This window comes from Prionailurus viverrinus, chromosome B2, assembly GCF_022837055.1.
Source record: "Prionailurus viverrinus isolate Anna chromosome B2, UM_Priviv_1.0, whole genome shotgun sequence".
NCBI lineage: Eukaryota > Metazoa > Chordata > Mammalia > Carnivora > Felidae > Prionailurus > Prionailurus viverrinus.
The window spans coordinates 33,290,056-33,310,374 of NC_062565.1; the positions used below are offsets into that span (position 1 = coordinate 33,290,056).

General features: G+C 59.1%; 2 protein-coding genes across 5 annotated transcripts in view; one reads left to right on the top strand and one right to left on the bottom strand.

The window, feature by feature from the left end:
- The window catches only part of PACSIN1 (protein kinase C and casein kinase substrate in neurons 1), a 57,127-nt gene extending 50,976 nt beyond the window's left edge, over positions 1-6,151 (top strand). For all 3 annotated transcript variants that reach the window (XM_047858584.1, XM_047858583.1, XM_047858582.1), the window contains 7 exons: positions 112-347; positions 743-898; positions 991-1,166; positions 1,603-1,723; positions 1,822-1,949; positions 2,552-2,739; positions 3,281-6,151. In XM_047858584.1, the coding sequence (XP_047714540.1) occupies positions 112-347; positions 743-898; positions 991-1,166; positions 1,603-1,723; positions 1,822-1,949; positions 2,552-2,739; positions 3,281-3,390 (1,115 nt within the window). In that variant the 3' untranslated portion in view covers positions 3,391-6,151. The remainder of the gene's footprint in view (positions 1-111; positions 348-742; positions 899-990; positions 1,167-1,602; positions 1,724-1,821; positions 1,950-2,551; positions 2,740-3,280) is intronic.
- A 3,483-nt stretch (positions 6,152-9,634) lies between these two features.
- SPDEF (SAM pointed domain containing ETS transcription factor) lies at positions 9,635-16,330 on the bottom strand. 2 transcript variants are annotated; one of them, XM_047860735.1, is made up of 5 exons: positions 15,880-16,330; positions 13,603-13,800; positions 12,512-12,559; positions 12,273-12,419; positions 9,635-9,813 (listed from the first exon to the last, which is right to left on the bottom strand). In XM_047860735.1, exons 1-5 carry the CDS (start codon positions 16,313-16,315, stop codon positions 9,635-9,637), a joined length of 1,008 nt encoding a protein of 335 aa, XP_047716691.1. In that variant the 5' UTR covers positions 16,316-16,330. The 2 variants fall into 2 exon arrangements, with proteins under 2 accessions (XP_047716691.1, XP_047716692.1); XM_047860736.1 differs by lacking the exon at positions 12,512-12,559 and having other exon boundaries at positions 15,880-16,315.
- Positions 16,331-20,319: the final 3,989 nt, after the last annotated feature.

Consider the following 20,319-nt stretch of genomic DNA (forward strand, 5'->3'; position numbering starts at 1 on the left):
CATTTCTGCGCCCATGGCGTGTATGGGGAAAGCGTTAGAGAAAAGAGGCATGAAGGAGGCCTCTGGGCAGGGGGCGATGAGGGCCTCGTGACCCCATGACCATTTCCTCAGGCCCACAGTATGGCAGCCTGGAGCGGGCCTGGGGTGCCATCATGACGGAGGCGGACAAGGTGAGCGAACTGCACCAGGAAGTGAAGAACAACCTGCTGAACGAGGACCTGGAGAAGGTCAAGAACTGGCAGAAGGATGCCTATCACAAGCAGATCATGGGCGGCTTCAAGGAGACCAAGGAGGCTGAGGACGGCTTCCGCAAGGCCCAGAAGCCCTGGGCCAAGAAGATGAAGGAGGTGCCCAGTGGGTGGCTGCTGCAGAAGGGTCAAGGGTGGGCAGCTGAGCTCAGAGGGACGATCTGATCAGAGGGAGAGACTCTACAGATGGGGCGGGCAGTGCACCGGCCTCTGGGAGCCCCACAGCCTCGTAGGAAGAAATATCCACAGGTGGGGCGGGCACCTCAGTGCCCAAAGGGAGGGCGTCCGTAGGGGCAGCAGGCAGTGCCAGGTGGGGGTACATCCACGCATGGGTGGGCACTGCTCCCCATACCTGGAGCTAGGGCCTGCACCCCTCCTGCCTCTTAGGAATGTGTGTCCACTGCTCCCGGCAGGTGGGAGGGCTTGATGAGCGACCACATTGGTTCCTGCTTACAAGCAGGAGCTGTACCTCCCCCCCCCCCCCGTCCCCACAGCTGGAGGCAGCAAAGAAGGCTTACCATCTGGCCTGCAAAGAGGAGAAGCTGGCCATGACCAGGGAGATGAATAGCAAGACGGAGCAGTCGGTCACGCCCGAGCAGCAGAAGAAGCTGCAGGACAAAGTGGACAAGTGCAAGCAGGATGTACAGAAGGTGCCGACGGGCTGGGGTCCGAGGGGTGGAGTCGGGGGTGGCCGGGAGCTGCAGGCCTGGCTCTCACCCTTCCTTTGCCCTGGGGCCTGTAGATGCAGGAGAAGTATGAGAAGGTGCTGGACGACGTGGGCAAGACCACACCCCAGTACATGGAGAGCATGGAGCAGGTGTTTGAACAGTGCCAGCAGTTTGAGGAAAAGCGGCTGGTCTTCCTCAAGGAGGTGCTGCTGGACATCAAACGTCACCTCAACCTTGCCGAGAATAGCAGGTAGCTGGGCGTGGCAGCGCGGTGGGCACAGGCACCCACAGCAGAGGGGAGAAATGGTGTGCCGGGCATACTGGGCCCCATGTTATTGAAACAGGAAGGGTGGGCAGAGCCGCAGGGGCCAAGAAGGAAGAGGCGCCAAATACAGTGGCCGCCTGGGTGCAAGCCAACACGGATTAGGCACTAGAGAAATGTGCTTGGATGGATGGATTTGTGGCTAAGGTGACGATAGGGGAGGGTGCCTGCTGGAGCTGGCCGCAAGGAGATTGCTCCCAGCTGATTTCTAGCTGGGGGCATGCCAGCACCCTGGTCCCCTGAATGGGCTCCCTCTGGCCATTGAGAGGGACCCTGGTCCCCTGAATGGGCTCATCCTCTGGCCAGGATGAGAAGGGGCCATGGTGCACCTTGGCCCCCAACTCCTGATCTCCCCTGTGCGCAGCTATGTCCACGTGTACCGGGAGCTGGAGCAGGCTATTCGGGGGGCTGACGCCCAGGATGACCTCAGATGGTTCCGCAGCACCAGTGGCCCCGGCATGCCCATGAACTGGCCCCAGTTTGAGGTGAGGAGGTGTGGGGATGGGGAAGGGAAGACAGAGAAGGCTGGAAGGGACCTCAGGGGGCAGCCCCCCTGCCTCACTGCTCCCCTGGTGCCCACCAGGAGTGGAACCCAGACCTCCCTCACACCGCCACCAAGAAAGAAAAGCAGCCCAAGAAGGCAGAGGGGGTGACGCTGACCAATGCCACTGGAGTGGTGGAGTCCACATCCCAGGCTGGGGACCGTGGCAGGTGAGTGCCTCCTGGGGAGCTTCCTGGGGGCCAGAGGGGCCCACAAACTGGGGCACATGAGTTTTACCTCAGAAGACGAGGAATGATCTAAATCACGGCAAACCCGTGGTCCTCTCAAAGGTAGTGGTGGGTCATCCTTTGAGAGCACCTACTGTGTGCCAGGCACTGTTGTAAGCATGTGCCATATATTAACCCACTGAAGCCTCCCAACACTCTGAGAAGTGTTTGGAGTCCCATTTTGCTGATGGAGAAACTGAAACCCAGAGAGATTAAGTGCCTTGCCCAAGGTCACATAGCTAGTTAGTAAGCCTCAGAGCCAGGATATGATGTCCAAGAGGTCAAGCTCATTAACCACTAGTGCCCCTCTAAGATGATGGGTCAGATGTTTTCAGGGGTCCCCTTCAGCACCCCCTCACTCAAGGTCTGAGTAATAATGCTAATAGTCCTGACTCACATTTGTCCAAAGAGCTGTCAGTGAGGGTCGCTGGCCCGGGAGCCCCTCTTACCAGGCCCATCCTTGTTCCAGTCTTCGTGAAATTTGGGGCCAGGGCTTTGATTGGAGGAGGGGGCAGTTCATGCTGGGTCCCCTCGCTGTGTTTCAGCGTTAGCAGCTACGACAGGGGCCAGCCTTATGCAACCGAATGGTCGGACGACGAGAGCGGGAACCCATTTGGGGGCAATGAGGCCAATGGGGGCTCCAACCCCTTCGAGGACGACGCCAAGGGAGTGCGTGTGCGGGCACTCTATGACTACGACGGCCAGGAGCAGGACGAGCTCAGCTTCAAGGCTGGTATGGTGGGCTGGGCTGGGCTGGGGGGATGGGGCGTGAAGGCAGGAGACGCCCGGATTTGCTGGGAACGCGGCTGGGGGCGGGGCCTTGTGCGTGGGCGGGGCCAAACCTGGAGGGTGGTCCTGGCCCCTGAGCTAAGACACGAATTAGGGTGCAAGGGCAGGACCTGAGAGCGGCAACCGGGTGCCAGGGGTGGAGTCGGGACTTGAGAATAGGGTGGGGGCGGGGCCTGAGGGCTGGGGCTGCCTGGAGAAGGGACAGGATTAGAAAAAGGGAGCCAGAGGCGGGGCCTGGGCTTGGGAGGCAGGACCGAGACCCAGATTAGCTGTTTGGCTGGGGGCAGCACCAGGTTAGGTGTTTGGGTGTGGGGGTGTGGCTGGGGCTGATCTTCAGAGTGAGCTTGGGGCAGTCATGGGAGGGCATTGGGGTGGGCCTAGAATAATAGTATTGGAGGGCTTACCTAAACTCTCTCTAAGCGTCCCCATCCCCCTCCCCCCCCCCCCCCCCCCCGTCAATGAGCTCCTCTGTGTCCCCTTCCTAGGAGATGAGCTCACCAAGCTGGGCGAGGAGGACGAGCAGGGATGGTGCCGCGGGCGGCTGGACAGTGGGCAGCTGGGCCTCTATCCCGCCAACTACGTGGAGGCCATCTAGCTGCCCTGCTCCCCTTCACACCACCCCTCACTCCTCACCCGCCACCTCCCCTCCCTTCTCTCTCTTGTCCCTCTTCCCTCGCCATAGAGTTCCAGACATATTTTCCGATCAAGCTTTTATTTTTTTAAAAGTCAAAACAGAACAAAACAAAAAATACAGAGACAGAAGCATTTGCAGGGCTGCCTGGAGGCCAGGGCGGTGGTGGGACTTGGGGTGATGGCCCCAGGGTAGGCGAGGGTCCTAGTACTTAGCCCAACAGAGACGTTCCAACATTGCTCTTCAGATCCCACCAAAGAGTCTCCTGAGCCCTGAGGGATGTCTCCCGGACCCTTCTCTCCTGCCTCACTCCCCCAGACTACACCCCTCACCCCCACCCCAGGCTGCCAGCACCCGTCCCCCTCCTCTTCTCTGGGCTCGGTTTTCTGACCTCTTCCTTCTGCCTCACGATGCTCCCCTCTCTCCACCACCCTACTCTCAAAGGCCTCCCCTCCAGACCCCAGGGAAGGGGGGCCTCCCAGTCTTTAGTCTTCCACTTTGCCCCGGGGAGTGCCCTTCTTCTCCTGGCCTCGCCCCTGATGACTGGTGGGGCTGGAGGAGGAACCGTCATTCTCTTCTCCCCTAGATGCTTCCCAGGATCCCTGGACTCCCCCAGACATGACCAGGGGTGAGCTGGAGTTGATGACAGTGTCACTGGGATGAGGCTCAGCTGAGGGACCAAGACCCTGCTGGGGCCCTTCTTTCCAGCTGTTGGCCATTTGGGCGCAGGCTCTTCCTCAGAGCCATACCTCTTGGTCACCTGCGGAGACCCTGCCTCCATCTCATGAGTCCTCAGGCAGGGGGAGGGGCCTCAAAGCCCGGGGCAAAGCCGGCAACTGTAGCGGCCTCCTCCCATTTCCTGGGGGGGGGGGGGGAGGGCACCTTGTCCACCCGCCTTCCTCCCTCCATGTCCATCTGAAGCCCTAGTTGCACTAGGCTCGGCCAGCCTGCAGGAGACAGCCTTGTGGCCTCCCATCCTGCCCTTCCCCTCTCTCGCCTGTCTGGGAAGACACTGGGGGAGGGGGGGCGGTGTCTGAGGGAGCTTCCAGCCTGGCACCATCAGGGACACTGCAGCCAATGGGAAAGACAGGGGTTTGGCAGGAGGGAGGGGCCCGGGCCCTCAGGGGCAAGACAGTCACCCTTTCTTCCTTGTCCCCTCCTCCTCAATCAGCCCCTGCCCTTGGAGCCTCCCTTGCCCTTGGAGCGGCATCCCCCCGGCTGGCAGCCCCTCCTTATGTCTAAGCCTGGGTAGCAGTTAAAGGACATTTGGGGGTGGGGGGAGGCAAAAGGCTTGCCCAGAGCTGGAGTGTTTCCTGTGTTTGGTGAAGGAAAGCTGTGTGGGGTTACTACATACTAGTACCAGGTACCAGCCTCTCCCATATGTGGGGGCCCCTGGGAGGCTCAGAGAAACAGACCAGGGCAGGACAAAACCTCGAGGTGGGAGGACATGGCTGGAAGAAGGATCTCTTGGGAGCCTCAAGGGTGAGGCCTTGGGACTTCCGGTAGCGCCGGCAGAGCCCTGCTTCTGGGCCTCAGCGCTGCAGACACCCACCCCCTTCCACAGCACCTGCCCCCCGCCCCCCGCCGTCCTCCTTCCCGGCCTCCAGGTAAAGACAGTGGCATACCCAGCCCTCTGGCACCCCTCAGTCCTCTTTTGCTCCCTGCTTCTTCCCCCGACAGTCTACTATTAGGTCATGGACCCCATCCTCCAGGCCCTGACCCTTGTTCACAGTGCAGAGATCCTGGGAGACTCTGGCAGGGGCCTGAACTGGGCCAGGGGAGTTGGAGGGGGGGGATGATGGCACCCCCAGGGACAGGCAGACTCCCCACCCCCAGCACTCCATTTCCTGTCATTGTCTACTCTCTGGGCATCCGCTGCAGCCTGAGATGTGCCCTAGGCCCCCTCGGAGCCTGAAGCAAGATTTTGGAAGCCCTCCGCCCTCCCAGTTCCAGAACAAAACCCTCTTGGGTCTCTCCTCCAGGTGGGGGAGTTGGGGTTGAGGCCTCTGCCCCTCACCACCCTTGGAAGGCAGGAAACTGGCACATCTGCGCCTTGGGGCCTGGGCTCCCCCTCTCTGTGCCAGTGGCTTTCTAGCACCTGGGGAGGGTCTGTGGTCCTGGCTGGACCCCAGACCTGTCCCCTTCAGCACTCCAGCTGCCCACCCCCGGGGCAGGGACTTGAAATCCCATCCTTTCTGAGCAACCACCTCCACGGCCCAGTTTGGGACCAGTCTCCCTCGGTCCCCAGGCTCCTCAGGACCCCGGAGATGAGGGTCTCCTACCTGGCGGTCCCCCCCCTCCTCCCCCGAGCTCTAGGGGCCTGGCCCCGCCTGTCAGTGCTGGTGTCAGGGCACTCACCACCGAGCGTGGGGGCCGCGCCCCCGCCGCGCCCACCACCTCCTGTAGCCCCCTACCCACACCCTCAATGCTGCACGGGCCCGCCCTGTGGGGCTCGGCGACTAATGTGTTTTGTCCCCAGTTAACCACCGTTCTGCAGCCCGGCTCTGCAAGGGACCAGGGCTGCCCTGCCGCCCGCCATCTGCTGCCCTAGGCTTCCTGACTCCATTAGTCCGACACTTGTGAAACTCCGAGAAGTGCTGTGGTCTCAGCAATGCACCTGTTTTGTACATGATTGTGTAATTTAAAGGTATATAAATACAAATATATATATATATCAGTTGTGATTGTACGACTGTGGATAAAATCCAGAACTGTGTCAACCTGGCTGGATGTGGTCCTCTTGAGTCTTGTGTGTCTCTAGAGCTGAGAGTTCTCTGTGGCAGGGGTGTCTGTCAGGGGGGATGGTGCCCAGCATGCTGCGTGCTGTCCTGGCTGACCACCAGTGGGCTGGCGGCTGGTCTCTTAACCTTCCGGGGCCCCGGGTCCTGCTGCACAGGGAGGGTGACAGATGGTGTGACCCTACTGTTCTGGGTGCCTGGTGATGAGCACTGACCAAGAGCATTGGGATACTTGGGGTCCCAAACTCAAGTTCAAGGTTTGACCTCTAAATAGGTTTGGATTTTTTTTTACGTTTTTTATTTTGAGAGAGCACGCATGAATAGGGGAAGGAGACAGACGGGGAGAGAATTCCAAGCAGACTCTGTGCTATCAGAGTCATGGGGCCCAGTGCCAGGAACCATGAGATTGTGACCTGAGCGGAAATCAAGAGCCGGATGCTTAACTGAGCCACCCAGGTGCCCCCAGGTTTTAAATTTTTATTTGAGAGACAGAGCATGAGCAGGGGAGGGGCAGAGAGAGAAGGAGACACAGAATCTGAAGCAGGCTCCAGGCTCCGAGCAGTCAGTACGGAGCCCGACGCGGGGCTCGAACTCACGAACTGTGAGATCATGACCTGAGCCGAAGTCAGACACTCAACCGGCTGAGCCACCCAGGCGCCCCATTTTTTAAAATCAAAATTGTAAAAGTGACTGCCGAGGCCTGTGGTTCCTGGTTGTTCACAGTCCCAGGCTCTCTGTGGTGTGATACCAGGTCATACCATGTTTTTCTGTGTCCTGCCTGTCCTCTGACAGCATGTCTGTGTGGGACCCCTGGGAGGGCTCCTCCTGGAGGATCGCTCGAGGGAGTGGGCAGGACCGAGGCTCTGGACCCTTGGCTGTGCCCTGCCGGGCCCACACCCTGCCCAAGCCCTGCTCCAGCCTCCCCACCCCCAGCTAGGTCCCCTCTGGGCCAGGGCTGGAGTTCTGCAGCCAGTTCGCCATGTCCTCACCCGCACCCCGGCCTTGGCTTCACCCAGTCAGGTCAGATGTCTCTCTGAGGCCCCTCTAGGCCCGGCAGCCTGGCAGAGCCCTGACACAAACCCATTATTCAAGGCAAATATACTGCAGCCCCCCCTCCCCCGCCTCCCCTGCCCCTGCTGCTGTCCCATTGGCCTCTGGACAGGGAGAAAAGGTCAAGGTGGCGGGTGATCTGTTCTCCACCTTGTGTCCTTTCTCCCCCAGATCCACCTCCAGTGACAAGCCCCTGGTTTTAGCCAAACAGAAGAGCCTTCAAGTAAAGACAAGGTTGCCTTTTGTGCAGGTTCTTCCATGCAGCTGTGGGGAGCACTGCAGGCAGAGTCCCGGGAGCAGGGTCAGGGAATAGCAGGCTGGAGGGAGTTCTGCCGGACAGGTGTGCGGAGGAGGAAGAAGAGGACTCTGAAGTTTGCTGTCAGCACACAGAGTGTCACTGGATGGGTGTGTGTCTGCCAAGGGGATGTGTGCACTGTGGCAGACCCACACAGCGGGGACCTGCCTCAGCCCCCCACAGCTCTCCTTTCTGGAGTAGCTCCTGCGACCCACTCCTGGCCCCTAATTCCCCTTCCTTTCCTCCCTCCCAGCCCCAGCCCAAGACCCCAAGCCGCTCCAGGTTCGGGTCGAGCTGGGAACCTGCAAGCAGGTGGCTTCAGGGACTCGGCTGGGGGCAGGTCAAGAAGGCTGGAGAAAAAACCAGTTCAGCAGAGCTGAGCTGACTTCTGGCCAGGGTCCCAGGCGGCCCCCTCCCTGGGAGGAGGCAGATGGCCGAGGCACAGGCCTGGGGCAGGGCCCCCTCCTCCTGCCAGTCCAGTCCCAACTGACAGATGCCAAGGTGGTGTTTGCTCACTGGCAGAAGTAAACTTTCTTCTGGAGACAATAAAATTGCTGAGGGCAGAAGGCAGCAGAATAGGGCAGCATTTAACCCCCAGTGGCCTGGGCAGCACTGACAGGCTCCCAGTCCTGTCTCCTGGAAGCCTGTCATCAGAACCTACGGGTTATGGAGGCCAAAGGTGCCGACCAGCCACACAGCAGGAGACGTGGAGGGGCAGAGAGCGCGCTGTCCTTGTGGGTCCAGCTCCTGGTTCTGCCGCTGGCTGGCTGTGTGGCTCCAAGTTGCTTAACTGCTCTGAGCCTTAGTTTCGTGGTCCGCAGAATAGGGGAGTCACGCCTACCTCACAGTTTTGTTGGGAGGGTTCATGACAAAAAAGCAGTAGAAATACCTAGCACGCAGTCGGCCCTTAGGTCACCTTTGAGCAAATGTGAGGAAGCTGAGACAGTTGATGCCCCCAGGAGAGTGGGTGGTGGTAGGTCCCCCTCTACCCCTCTCAGCACACATACAGACCTTCTGAGCCCTACCTATCCCCATCCCGTGGGGTGTTCGGCAGAGGGCATGGCAGAGGTCCGGGACCCTCCAAGAGAGACACCACAAACAAGTCAACCTCTCTTCCACCCGTTTGCTGTCGAGCCAGGGTCTCATAGTGGGGGCTGAAGTGCCCACTCTCTCCTCACCCCTGCTGCCCCATCCCAGAGCCATTCTGGTTGGCCAAGCAGAGACCAGGGCTGAGGGGCCCCTCGCAAGAGGGTTAAGCACTCTGGCCACTTAAGGCAGAAAGCCCCCGATCTACAGCACAGCAAGAGGCCGTGGAGGACGCCACCATCTCCCCCTGCCTAAGTAGGTTAGACCCTCTTCAGCCCCAGCCCTGCTCCTTCCTATGGGCCCCCATGTGGGTGGGAGGAGATGAGGATGTTTCTAGCCCCTCCCAGGCCTTGAAGGCTCACTGCCTCTCTCCCACGGCCTCTACCAATTAATTACCCTTTTCCGTTTAGACTCCCCTCAATGCCACCTCCCCCAGGAAGCCCCCTGTGACCACCCCAAGGCCACTGTGACCACAACCACTTTGAGCAGTGGTGGCCTCGGGGCTGTGCCACTCACTCGCTGCACAGACACTGGGGCCACGGTAGTTCTCTAGTATCTTTATTATCCGTTCCCAGGAGCACCCCAGGCTTCCCGACTTGGGGGCACAGACGTCTCCTAGCACCACGCCAAGCATGGTGCAGGATGGGGCAGCAGGGAGCACTGGACTGCTAGTGGCCTTGGCTAAGTCACTGTCATTCTGTCGGCTCTGCTCTGGAAATTCTGGGGTCAGAGGCTGGGGTGGAGGGATGGCCTTCCCCGGGGAGCCATGAACACTGAGGACAGCCCTGTCTCCTTCCATCTTCCAGGAAACCGGGCATGTGAGCAGTCAGGCCCGAGGAGGAAGCGCTCCTCGGGGTCCCCCGGGCCCCGGAGAGCTCATTTATGCCCCTGGAAGCAGAGGGCCGTCCCCTCCAGGACCTTAGACTCCGACGCCAGGAGATTGCAGTCTCCCTCGGCTCAGGGTCCGGCAGAGACAGGGGTGGGCAGGAGGGAGGTCTGGCGAGGGCGAGTTTCAGGCCTAGGGCCTGGCCTGCAGCCCTCAGATGGGGTGCACGAACTGGTAGACGAGGCGTTGGGAGATGTCTGGCTTCCGGATGATGCCCTTCTTGTAATACTGGCGGATAGAACGGCTCAGCTTGTCGTAGTTCATGGCCGGCCGGTTCTTGCGGATGCCCCACAGCCGGGCCACCTGAGCGGAGTCCTCAATTTTGAAGATGCCTGGGGGAGCAGGTGGGCCCAGAGAGAGCCAGCGGTGCAAGGCGGGGGTGTGCCAGGAGGGAGAAAGACCAAAACCAGCAGGTCAGTGTCGGCGGTGGGGGGTGAGGGCCAGGCTGGGGGCGTGGGGGGGCATACTATCTACTCCCAAGGTGGCAGCAAGGGTTAAGGAAATTTGTGCCCCAGTAAGTGATAAATGATACTATGGGGTCACAAATCTGCTGAGTGCAGGGTGAGCCTGCGTACTTTAGCGGGTTATTTGGGGCCCCGAGGGCCTGGCCCCTGCCAGCCTCTGCTCCTACTGTGGGGTTTGCACACCCTGCACAGAAGCCCTGTGGGGCTCTGAGCTGTGCCTACAGCTCATTTGTCAAGGTCATCCCCACTTCCGCCCCCGCCCCCACCACCTTGACCAGCAGCTCTCAAGCCTGAAAGACCTCTTTGCCATCCTCAGCCGAAGCCAACACGGCCCTTTCTGGTAGGATTAATTCAGAGCAGGTGGGGAAAAGAGTGGATTTGGAGACAGGCTGCCTTAGGTTTGAAGCCCGTCTCTGCCATATTCTACCTCGAGAAGCTGTTTGAGGCCCCTTTATTGTGAGGGTGGAGGGGGTTGTAATGACTACCGTTTGTTGAGTGGCGACAGAAAGTGCTTACAGCGGAGTCTGACAGAAGTTTCCCTTGGGAGGAACTATTACATTGTTAACAATCCCAGTTCTCATTCTAAACCCTCCTGGCAAAACCCAAGCCAGCACACTCCTTCCAGGGAGCCTTCCCAGACCACTTTGCCCTCCCTGATCTCCTCTCCCTAGAAGTCTATCATGGAACCGTCTTCCTGAGGACCGGGCTCGCATTAAGTCTCAAATAGACACGAGGGTTACCGTGCCTTGTGCAGGAACTTCTCTCCACCCCCTCTAGCCCCTACTTGTCCTTCACACTCAGCCCAAGTCACCACTCCCGGGAAGTCCTCCTGAACAAGGCACAGCTGCCCCCACCGCCCTGTCGCAGCCCCGGCACGCTCTGTACCCCAGCTCATTTCACTGCTGGTTCTCCTATAACCTGCAGGTCCCTCGAGGACGGGGTGCAGCTGAATCCGCCCTGCACCAAAGGGACACTTATTCTCCGTAAATGTTGGCTGGGCTGGTGTGGAACCAGAGGATGTACTCAGTGAAGGTTTGTTGCAGGAATGAATCCTGTCCATTTTACAGATAAGAAGACTGAGGTCCCAATACCCATAGCTACTAATGACAGGATAGGGCCTAGAACCCAGGTTTCTTGGCTCTGAGTCTTTTCACACACACACACACACACACACACACACACACACACACACACACACACACCATCTAGTCCTGCACTGTCCAGTGAGGTAGCCACTAGCCGTATGTGGCCCTTGAATACTTGAAATGTGGCTAGTCCGAATTGAGATGTACTATAAGTGTAAAATACTCACCAGTGTTTGAAGACTTAGTAAAAATGTCTCATTAGTAATTTTTATATTGATTATGTGTTGAAATTTTAATAATCTGTGATATTAGATTAAATAAAAGCTTATTAAAATTAAATTCACCTGTTAAGGGGCACCTGAGTGACTCAGTTGGTTAAGCATCCGACTCTTGATTTGGGCTCAGGTCACGATCTCACGGTTTCATGAGTTCGAGCCCCACGTGGGTTCTGTGCTGACAGCATGGAGCCTGCTTGAGATTCTCCCTCTCTCTCTCTCTCTCTCTCTTTGCCCCTCCCCTACTTGCACTCTCTCTGTCTCTCTCACAATAAATAAACTTTAAAAGTTCACCTGTTACCTTTTTTTTTTTATGTGGCCTCTCGGAAATCTAATACTGCCTATGAGGCCCACATGGTATTTCTCACTGGGCACATCAGTCTCCCTGAGGCAGCTATGATGTTGTTGTTTTTTTTTTTTAATTTTTTTTAATGTTTATTTATTTTTGAGACAGAGAGAGACAGAGCATGAACAGGGGAGGGTCAGAGAGAGAGGGAGACACAGAATCAGAAGCAGGCTCCAGGCTCTGAGCTGTCGGCACAGAGCCCGATGCGGGGCTTGAACTCTCGGGCCGTGAGATCATGACCTGAGCCGCAGTCGGACGCTTAACCGACTGAGCCACCCAGGCGCCCCAACAATGGGGGGAAGCTATGATGTTTTGAAGGGGAAGACTGTGTCCAGTTCTCGGCAGGGTATTGAGTCCCTAGCATGTCCCTGGCCCCGTGTGGAGCTGGGGGTCCTGTATAGGACAGAGCTTGGTCAGGAGACACAAGCTGCACGCAGATCCTGACGCTCCAGTGACGGCAGCGTGTCCGGCATTCGGGGCAAAAGCGAGGGGCGGTTCCCCTGCCCCAGCCCCCAACCCCCAGCCATCCCTGTGCCTGGCACCCGGCAGGAGGCCAGCAGGCTCCCGCCAGCGTCAGTGAGGCCCGATCCCCTCGCGGCTCGCGTGGGGAGCCCGGCTCACCCTTCTCCTTGTTGAGCCACCGGATGAAGCGGCCGTAGCTGTGGGGCTTGAGCAGCAGCTCCTTGAGGAACTGCCACAGGTGGATGGGCTGCCCGGAGCAGGAGGAGTCCACCTCGCTGTCGGTCCAGCTGTCCTCGCTGGTGGAAGCTGGGCAGCCAGGGAGGGGGGTGGTGAGTGGGGCGCCACCCCTCGACCCTGCACCCCAGAGCCCTGGCCCCTCCCTGCTGGCCCTGGCTCACCGCAGTAGTGGATCGCCCCAGGAGAAGTCCTCTCTTTCATCCAGGCCGCTGCGGGGCAAGGAGAGAAGGTTGAGACCCAGGGCAGACCCAGAGGGCAGAAGAGGGTGTTCGGGTGGGACTGAGGCCAAGCGGCGTGGATGGGGGCAGCCAGCTTCTGCCCCCATCACCACCTGGCTCTCTAGCCAGGCACTTGCCAGCTACTGGGCGGGGGCAGGACACCGGTCTCTACTGGTCATACATATGAGTGGGTCCCATGCCTTTCTTGATCCCAGACCCCTAAGGGCAGGGGCCTCGACTCGTGGGGCAAGCACTGCCTCCCCCAAACCATGCAGCTCCGTGCAGGGCACGCAGTGGGATGCGAGGTGATTTAAACATTAAGGGGTTGGCACGCAGCCATTAGAAATAGGGCAGCTGTAGAGATGCTGTTGGGGAGCCAGGTCCAAGATAAACCAAGAGTGGAACAGTGTGATACTCTGGCACGATCCATGTTACAAAAGGGTGAAAACCACACGTGTATGTTTGCTCGTTGTGTGCATAGACTCTCTCCAGCACGTACCCAAGAAACCAGTAACGGTGGTTGCCTCTAGGCAGGGGGACTGGAAGGCAGGGGGTCAGGAGCGAGGGGGGAAGTTCCTTTTCATGGTACTATTTCCATTATGGTCTTTTGAGAACTCATGCACACTGATTACCTCATTACTCCTTTAATGGAAGACAACACAGAACAGACAAACACAATTTCAAAAGGACAAAGGAGGACTTTGTGGTCCCCACGGTCCCCATCAGCTATGCCGTCTGCGCTCTCACAGTCCGACTCCTACCTTTTAACTTCCCACACGCTCTGGCCCTAAGTGCTGTGGGTTTGCCCAGGGCTGGGAGTGGGTCAGGGCTGGTGAGTCGGCCCAGGATCTGGGGAGGCAGCAGCAAGTGGGGCTGAGATTTAGAACAGAGTACGGACTGGGACCGACCAGCTGCTTCCCCCCCCCCCGCAGAGAGCGACCCTGGCAGGAGTCCCAGCCTAGCGCCCCCCTCAGGGTCCCTGGCTCGGAGCTCGGAGCTCGGGAGGCGCCTCTCTCACCCATGCCGCGTCCCACCTGATTTCCAGATGTCCAGGTGGGCGTGCAGCACGTCCCCACCCAGAGGTGAGCGCTGGCGGAACTGCTCCTCCGACATGGCGCACAGCTCCTTGCCCCCCAGCTCCTGGAAGGCCTTGCCCACGGGGGGCAGCCGGTACTGGTGCTCTGTCCACAGGAGCCACTTCTGCACGTTGCCAGGGCTCCAGTCCACGGGGTCTGGACAAGAGACACTCCCTCAGTTCCACGGGCTACTTGAGGCCACCGCCCCGAATGTGGCCGGCTCTGCTCTGGTGGGGCGCCCGTGGGAACTGGAAGCTTGTGGCCCGGATTGTGTGCTCCTGGGGTGAGAACAGGCCAGGCCAGAGAGGGCCTCGAGGGGCCCTGTGGAGGGGGCACCCAAGAAGAGAGGGGAGTGAGGCAGAGGAGCCGGGGTCCTAAAAACAAACTTGGCTCAGGGCAGGGTAGCCTGGGGCCTCTGCACCCCCCACCTCACCCAGACCTCGGGTCCCCCCGACCCCTCCAGTCCCTTCAGAAGGCCTTTCAGGAAGCCCCCTCCCCGGAGGGGGCGGTGACATTAAACCAGAGACACCTGAGCTTCTCTCTCAGCTGCCTCTTGCCTTCCCCAAACCCTTCAAGGAACCAGGGAAAATAACCCAACCAGGAATTAGTCCTGCAACCCGAATCCTAATCTCCACCGTATTTGACAGATGAGGAAACTGAGGCACAGAGAGTTGTAGCCTCTTGTCCAACAGCTAACAAAGGGCCGGGTATGTACTAGCTTCTCAGTGCACGAGCACTGAGAGAATAAATGGCAGGGCACCGGGCGGTCATGATGCGGCTCTCCAGGCCGCAGAGGCTAGGAAGAGAGTCACTGGCTAGGTTCCCCGGGGAGCTGCTCTGGGGTGAGCCTGGCAGGGCCTGTGGGTGGAGGCTGGGCTGGTGGCACAGTCACAATGGGGCCTCCAAGCGAACACTGTGGCCTAAGCTGGTGCCCTAGCTGGATGACCTGCAGGCTGGGCTGCCCCCACTTCATAAACCCATTTTCCTTCCCAGGGTCAAAGCAATTTGTTTCTGTCCCCATTGTTCAGAGGGTAGGCCCCTCCCCAGCCCGGTGTGGGAGAGGAGGCAGAACGGGGAAACCTCCACGGGCAGGACGGGCATGGGGCACCTGCAGGGATGGTTGGGGGCGGGGGCCGGGCCTGGATGACTCTGAGGAGGAGGGGCTGGGCCTGAGGGACGCCTGAAGACTTTTTGTGTGACAGCAGCACGAGATCCGGGGACCCAGGAGATGGGTCAGGCCTGCCCAAAGCTGGAGAGACGAAGTGGGAACAGGAGGCTGGAGACCCCGCAGCCCCTCAACTCACAGCATCAGCCCCACAACCGCACACGTGTGTGCCTGGACTCCTAATGCCTCCTCCTCATCAGAGCCCTCATCACCACCGGACCAGTGACACACATTTATCTAGTTATCTACGATCCGTTTCCCTCACTGTAATGTCCGCTCAGTGGATAAAGGGGCTTTTGTGTTGTGTTCCCCACTCTATTCCCCAGTGCTAGAACACAGCCTGCCATATTCAGAAGTTACTGTTTATTGAACATCTATTATGTGCGAGGCGCCATCCTAGAAACTGGGGATGTAGCAGGGAACCAGACAAATGAAAATCCCTGCCCTTGGGGTGTGTACATTCCAGTGGGGGAGACAGAGAGCAAATAAAATGGATAAATAAAATATGCAGGGCATCGGACCGTCCACGCGATGAGAGAAATAAAGCAGGTAGGAGGAGTAAGAGTTGGCGGTGTGGACAGTAATATCAACAGGGGGGGCAGGGAAAGCCTTATCAAGACAGTGCCATTTGAGTCAAGATCTGAAGGAGGCACAGGGTGAGCCGAGAAACTCTTTGGGGGAAAAACGTTTTGGATTGAGAGACCAGGAGATGCAAAGGTCCTGAGGCGTGAGGGTTGTGGGCACAGCAAAAAACAGGTGTGGCTGGAGCAGAGTAACATGAGGCCAGCGTGGAGACGCCTCTGGAGGGGGGCGGGGGTAGAGGGTCAGATGGTGTAGAGCTTGATTGCATTGCCTCCAGCAGTTGGGGCAGAGAGGGTAGGAACCTTCCCAGGCTCCCAGCTGCTGTGTGCCGTGGGCTGACTGTATGTGCAGAATCCCCAGCATGCCTGGTGTTGCTGAGGCCGGGCCAGGGGTGGCCAGAGTGCACCTTGCGCGGCCCCCCACACCCCCAGCGACCTCAGCCCTGCTTGCGGCCCGCCTTACGGAGGGGGACGTGCGGAAAGGCTCACCTGCAGTGATGTTGAGCAGCTTACAGGCTGTCTCAATGTCCTTAAGCACCTCGCCCACCACCATGGACTGCACCTGCTCCAGCGAGTGCTCCTCCAGGGTCAGACTCCCCGGTGCCAAGTCCAGGCTGCCCCCGGGGGCCTGGCTGTCGATGACAGGGCACTGCTCGGGCTCCTCAGGTGGCTCCTCCCGAGAGCTGGCCCCGGGGCCCTTGGTGGCCCAGTTGCCATCCTCAGGGTACAGCATATCAAAGTAGGAGAGGTAGAAGGCAGACAGGCCCTGGTCAGGCGTGGCAGGCGGGCTGGGGCTCCAGTCCCGTCTCTCGGGCCCCACCGCCCCCGCGGCCGCCTTTTCCACGCCTGTGCGCAACACAGCGTCGGGGGGCAGCAGGAGGCGGCCGGGGGCCACGCTGCTCAGGCCCGGGCTGGCGCTGCCCATGCCGCCGTTGCTTGGGCTGCTGGCTGTGTCTGCAGAAATAAGAGAGGAAGGCCAATCAGGGTCTGGCTGCTTCCCCATCCCCGTGGGGGCCACTAAGCTGGTTATGGGGATGAGGGGCCCACTGGGCCAGGGAGAGAGTTGGGGCTTCCGGGTCATTGGGCAGTTAGGACAGGGCTGGGCAGATAGGCTCCTGGCTGGGAAAGAAAGTGAGGTGTAAACAGCTTTCCCCAAGAAAGCCAGGTTGGCTGAAAGCAGCAAATCTTTACCCACGTGGTGTGCTTACCACACCCTTCTGAGGTCCTCGACCTCATTCAAGCCTCACAACGGAAGGCATGAGTAGCCCCATTTGGTAGATGAGCACACTGAGGCCTGGACAAGTAAACTTTAGTGTCCGCGCCTCTGGCCCCAGGCCAGCCCATGCCCAGATCCCCCGTCCACTGTCCTGTGGAGTGGAGAGCTAACCCTTCCTTTTGAGAGCTAACCCAAATCTCTCTTTCTGGGGCAAAGCTTGTTTTCTTTTATTCTTCTCCTAAAGACGGTGGGGAAGGGAGAAGGTCACCATCACCTTCACCTGGCGGTTGAAGGAGCGAGGAGCAGGTGAGGGGAGTGGCGGGGTAGAAGCCACTCACAAGTCAGGGAGGCGGGCCCTCTTCCCCTCCACCACCATTTGGGGGATGTGGACAAATTGACACTGCTGAGGCAGTCACTGAGTGGCGCCACACTGGCTCAGGACTGGGTTCCTTGTACCTACCCACCTCTTCCTCCCCAAAGGTACTGCCCCCTGCCCCTCCCAGCTCCCAGGGCCCTCTCCTTTCCCCTCGCCCTGGAGGAGTGTGCCCTGAGGAGGCCGTGCCCACCTGCAAGGGAAGGGTGCGGGGAGGGGGAGAGAGGGGAGGAGGAGCATGCTCTGGGGAACGACAGAGGCCCCCAGAAACTTAGACACCCACTCTTCCTGCCGCCCCGAGGCCCCCCAGGGGGCTACCACTTGGCCTCAAAACAGGAGCTGGAGGCCTCTTTCCACAGTGGTCATGCAGGCCCTGCTTTGCCGAGGGCCCTTTTTCTCTGCACCCCCTATTGGAGTAGGCAGATCGGGTGAGGCAGGGGCCTCAGGAGATGTACAGGTACCAAAACCCCAGGGTTTCTGGGCTATTTCTGTGATTTGTGGGCCCGGGACTCCAGCACGACTCAGGACAGAGGTGGAAGATTATCAACAAATACACGCTCCTAATGAAAGTCAGCAGGAAGGAAAGGAGCAGACGAACCCGTTAAGGGCAAGTTCACGTGTTCCTCACGAAGTGGTGCCTGGGCCAGCAGCATCGGCACCACCTGGGAACATGGCAAAAAATGCAGATTCTCAGGCCGACCGCGGAGCGACCGAGTCAGAAGCCCCGGGAAAGCCCTGCAGTGTGTTTCAGCTTTTGGGTGATTTTTTTTTTCTTTAATTTTTTTTAACGTTTATTTATTTTTGAGACAGAGAGAGACAGAGCATGATCGGGGGAGGGTCAGAGAGAGGGAGACACAGAATCTGAAACAGGCTCCAGGCTCTGAGCTGTCAGCACAGAGCCCGACGCGGGGCTCGAACCCACGGACCGCGAGATCATGACCCTGAGCTGAAGTCGGCCGCCCAACCGACTGAGCCACCCAGGCGCCCCGCTTTTGGGTGATTCTGACACAAGCTCACATTTGAGAATTGCCGCTTGAAAGGCATCGGGCCAGTGAGAGGGAGAGGCATTAATCAAAGGACCGGTAGACTCTACTGGTGACATGTACTGTGCCACACCGGGACAGTGGGGGGCTCCCCAGCCCATCGTGGCTCCCCCCGTGGGACTGGCCTGGCTGCCCGGTTAGCCTCGGTGTGCAGCGGCATTTACCCCTCCTTGGAGGGGGCGCAGGGAAAGAACCCAGCTGGGAAGACCCTTCTGGCTTCTCTAGGCCTGCAGCTAGCCCATTCCACACCTTCACGTATCTCAGAAAACAGCGATCTTTCTCTCTGGAGAGCAGAGTTTGGTGAAGGGGGCCCGAGTGGAATTCCAGCTCTGTCTCGTCCCCTCTCTTGTGCAGTGCCCAACAGTCCCAACTTTAACATGGCAGCTGTGCCACTTCCTGTGGCGGAGACAACGCCAGCAAGAGAGAAGGGTGTTCCCTTTGATTTCGACTCTCCCTTTCAAGAGCTCCTTTAAGTGACAAGGAAGGAAAGGTCAGGGTGGGGTGGGGCTGCGGGGGGCAGAGGGCAGGCCTGGAATCATTTCAAGGCCTTCTGTGCAAACACACATGTGTGCTGTGGGCCCAACATTATTTACCCAGGCCGTGCCAACAGCCCCCTCTGCTCCCGGGTCCCCACCCTGGCCTATGCCCACGCCCTACCCCCTAGGAGGCCCCACCCCTGGACAGCCCCTCTCAGCCCCCCACCTCGTCGCCCCTTCCTGCCTCCCGCCCCATCCACGTCCCCAGGGCTCCCGTGCCTGCCACGTTAGGATAGTCTCTGCCAGCACCCTGGGCCAAGTGCCAGGGAGGCAGAAAGCTTTTCCGAGAAGCAGAAGAACTTGCTTCCCTCGTGGCGCTCCTGCTTGCGTGGCTGCAGCCACAGGTGGGGTGGGAGGCAGCTGCTGTTTCGGGGCACGGTGGCATGAGGGGTCAGTGAGGATGAACGGGCGGGGCAGGTGGCAGCATTTGCTGGGCCGGGATGTGATGACACATCCCTGACTCACTGAGCGAGCACCCCTTGCATCTGTCCTTCCTCAGAGAGCGGCAACCGGGCCTTATGCTCATTCCCATTTTGTGGATGGGCAAGTGAAGGCGCAGAGATAAGTGACTTGGATCCAGGTCTTCTGACTCCTGGTCCAGGCGAGTTCCCGCCTCCGCCCCACCCTGCATTTCGGCTCCCCCTCACCTTGCTCCTAAATGCCAGGGAACCTGCTCTCAACCAAGGCTCGGTCCCAGCTCCCAACACCTCCCTGGTGAAAAATAATAATTGTGCGGTGGGAGGAAAGATCTGACGGTCCAGAGGTGGGGAGGTGGTGGGGAATGCTCTGACCCCCGCAGCCCAGATCCGGGGGGACCTTGGTTTACTGGTCAGGGAGCCGGGGGTTTTAGTGTCCAGCCTGCAACTCTGGCATCTGGCTCTGGGGCCAGACTCTGGCTGGAAGAGAGAACTGCTCAGTGAGCACTTCCCCAGGCCCAGAGCATTCACGCCTGTCACTCCTTTACTACCCACAGCCCCAGGGGACGTGGGCTCGGGAGCCCTATTTTATAGATGTGGACAGGGGGGCACAGAGGTCTTAATACAGCTTGCCAGAAGTCCCCAGCTGGACACGCAAAGGCTGTGCTCATTGTGCCACATTCCCTCTGAGGCTGGCCAGTCCGTTTTCCCAGGGTCCTGCCCACCTCCTGATTGGGCAACTTGATCCTCCAAAGTCCATTCCCACCTCCTGACTGCTCACTCCACGCCACTGTCAAGCTCATCTCCCTTCGATGCTCCTTCATCAGGCACCCCTGTGCTCAAGAACCTCCCATGGCTCCCCATTGCCACCCTCCTGCAATCCCAATGGCTGGTGCCCATGTCTCAGCTCACCTCCTACCCAGCCCAGATTACCAGAGTTGGAAGGGACTATATGTCATACGAAAGTTTTGTAGATCACATATGGGGAAGGGATTCATTTGCTGGTCAGTGGCAGGGTCTGGACCAAAACCAGGGATCGATCGACATTTATCCTGGTTCTAATGACAATGGCATTTCTCCCCTGGCCCCAGTGCTGTGGGCACAACATGGCTATTTTGTGTTGCCATCCCCCTGCCCAGGATGCCACTTCCTTCTCATCACAGTTCAGCCCAAAGCCCCCTCCTCTCCCAGGAAGCCCTCCTCAACAGCCGACTTCCCAGCTCTTCCCACCTGTGCCGTGCAGTTCAACCATGATTACATCCACAGGTGATTGTTTGCCCATGAAGACACACGTGCACTGGGGAAAATGAGGCTCACAGAGTGGCAGGGACGTGCCCATACTCAT

Coding starts and splice junctions, on each gene's coding strand:
- SPDEF (XM_047860735.1), bottom strand. CDS start 16,315: ATGGGCAGCGCCAGCCCGGGCCTGAGCAGCGTGGCCCCCGGCCGCCTC. Junction 13,801..15,879: donor GCTGCTCAACATCACTGCAG/GTGAGCCTTTCC, acceptor TCTCTTGTCCAG/ACCCCGTGGACTGGAGCCCT. Junction 12,560..13,602: donor CCTGGACATCTGGAAATCAG/GTGGGACGCGGC, acceptor CTTGCCCCGCAG/CGGCCTGGATGAAAGAGAGG.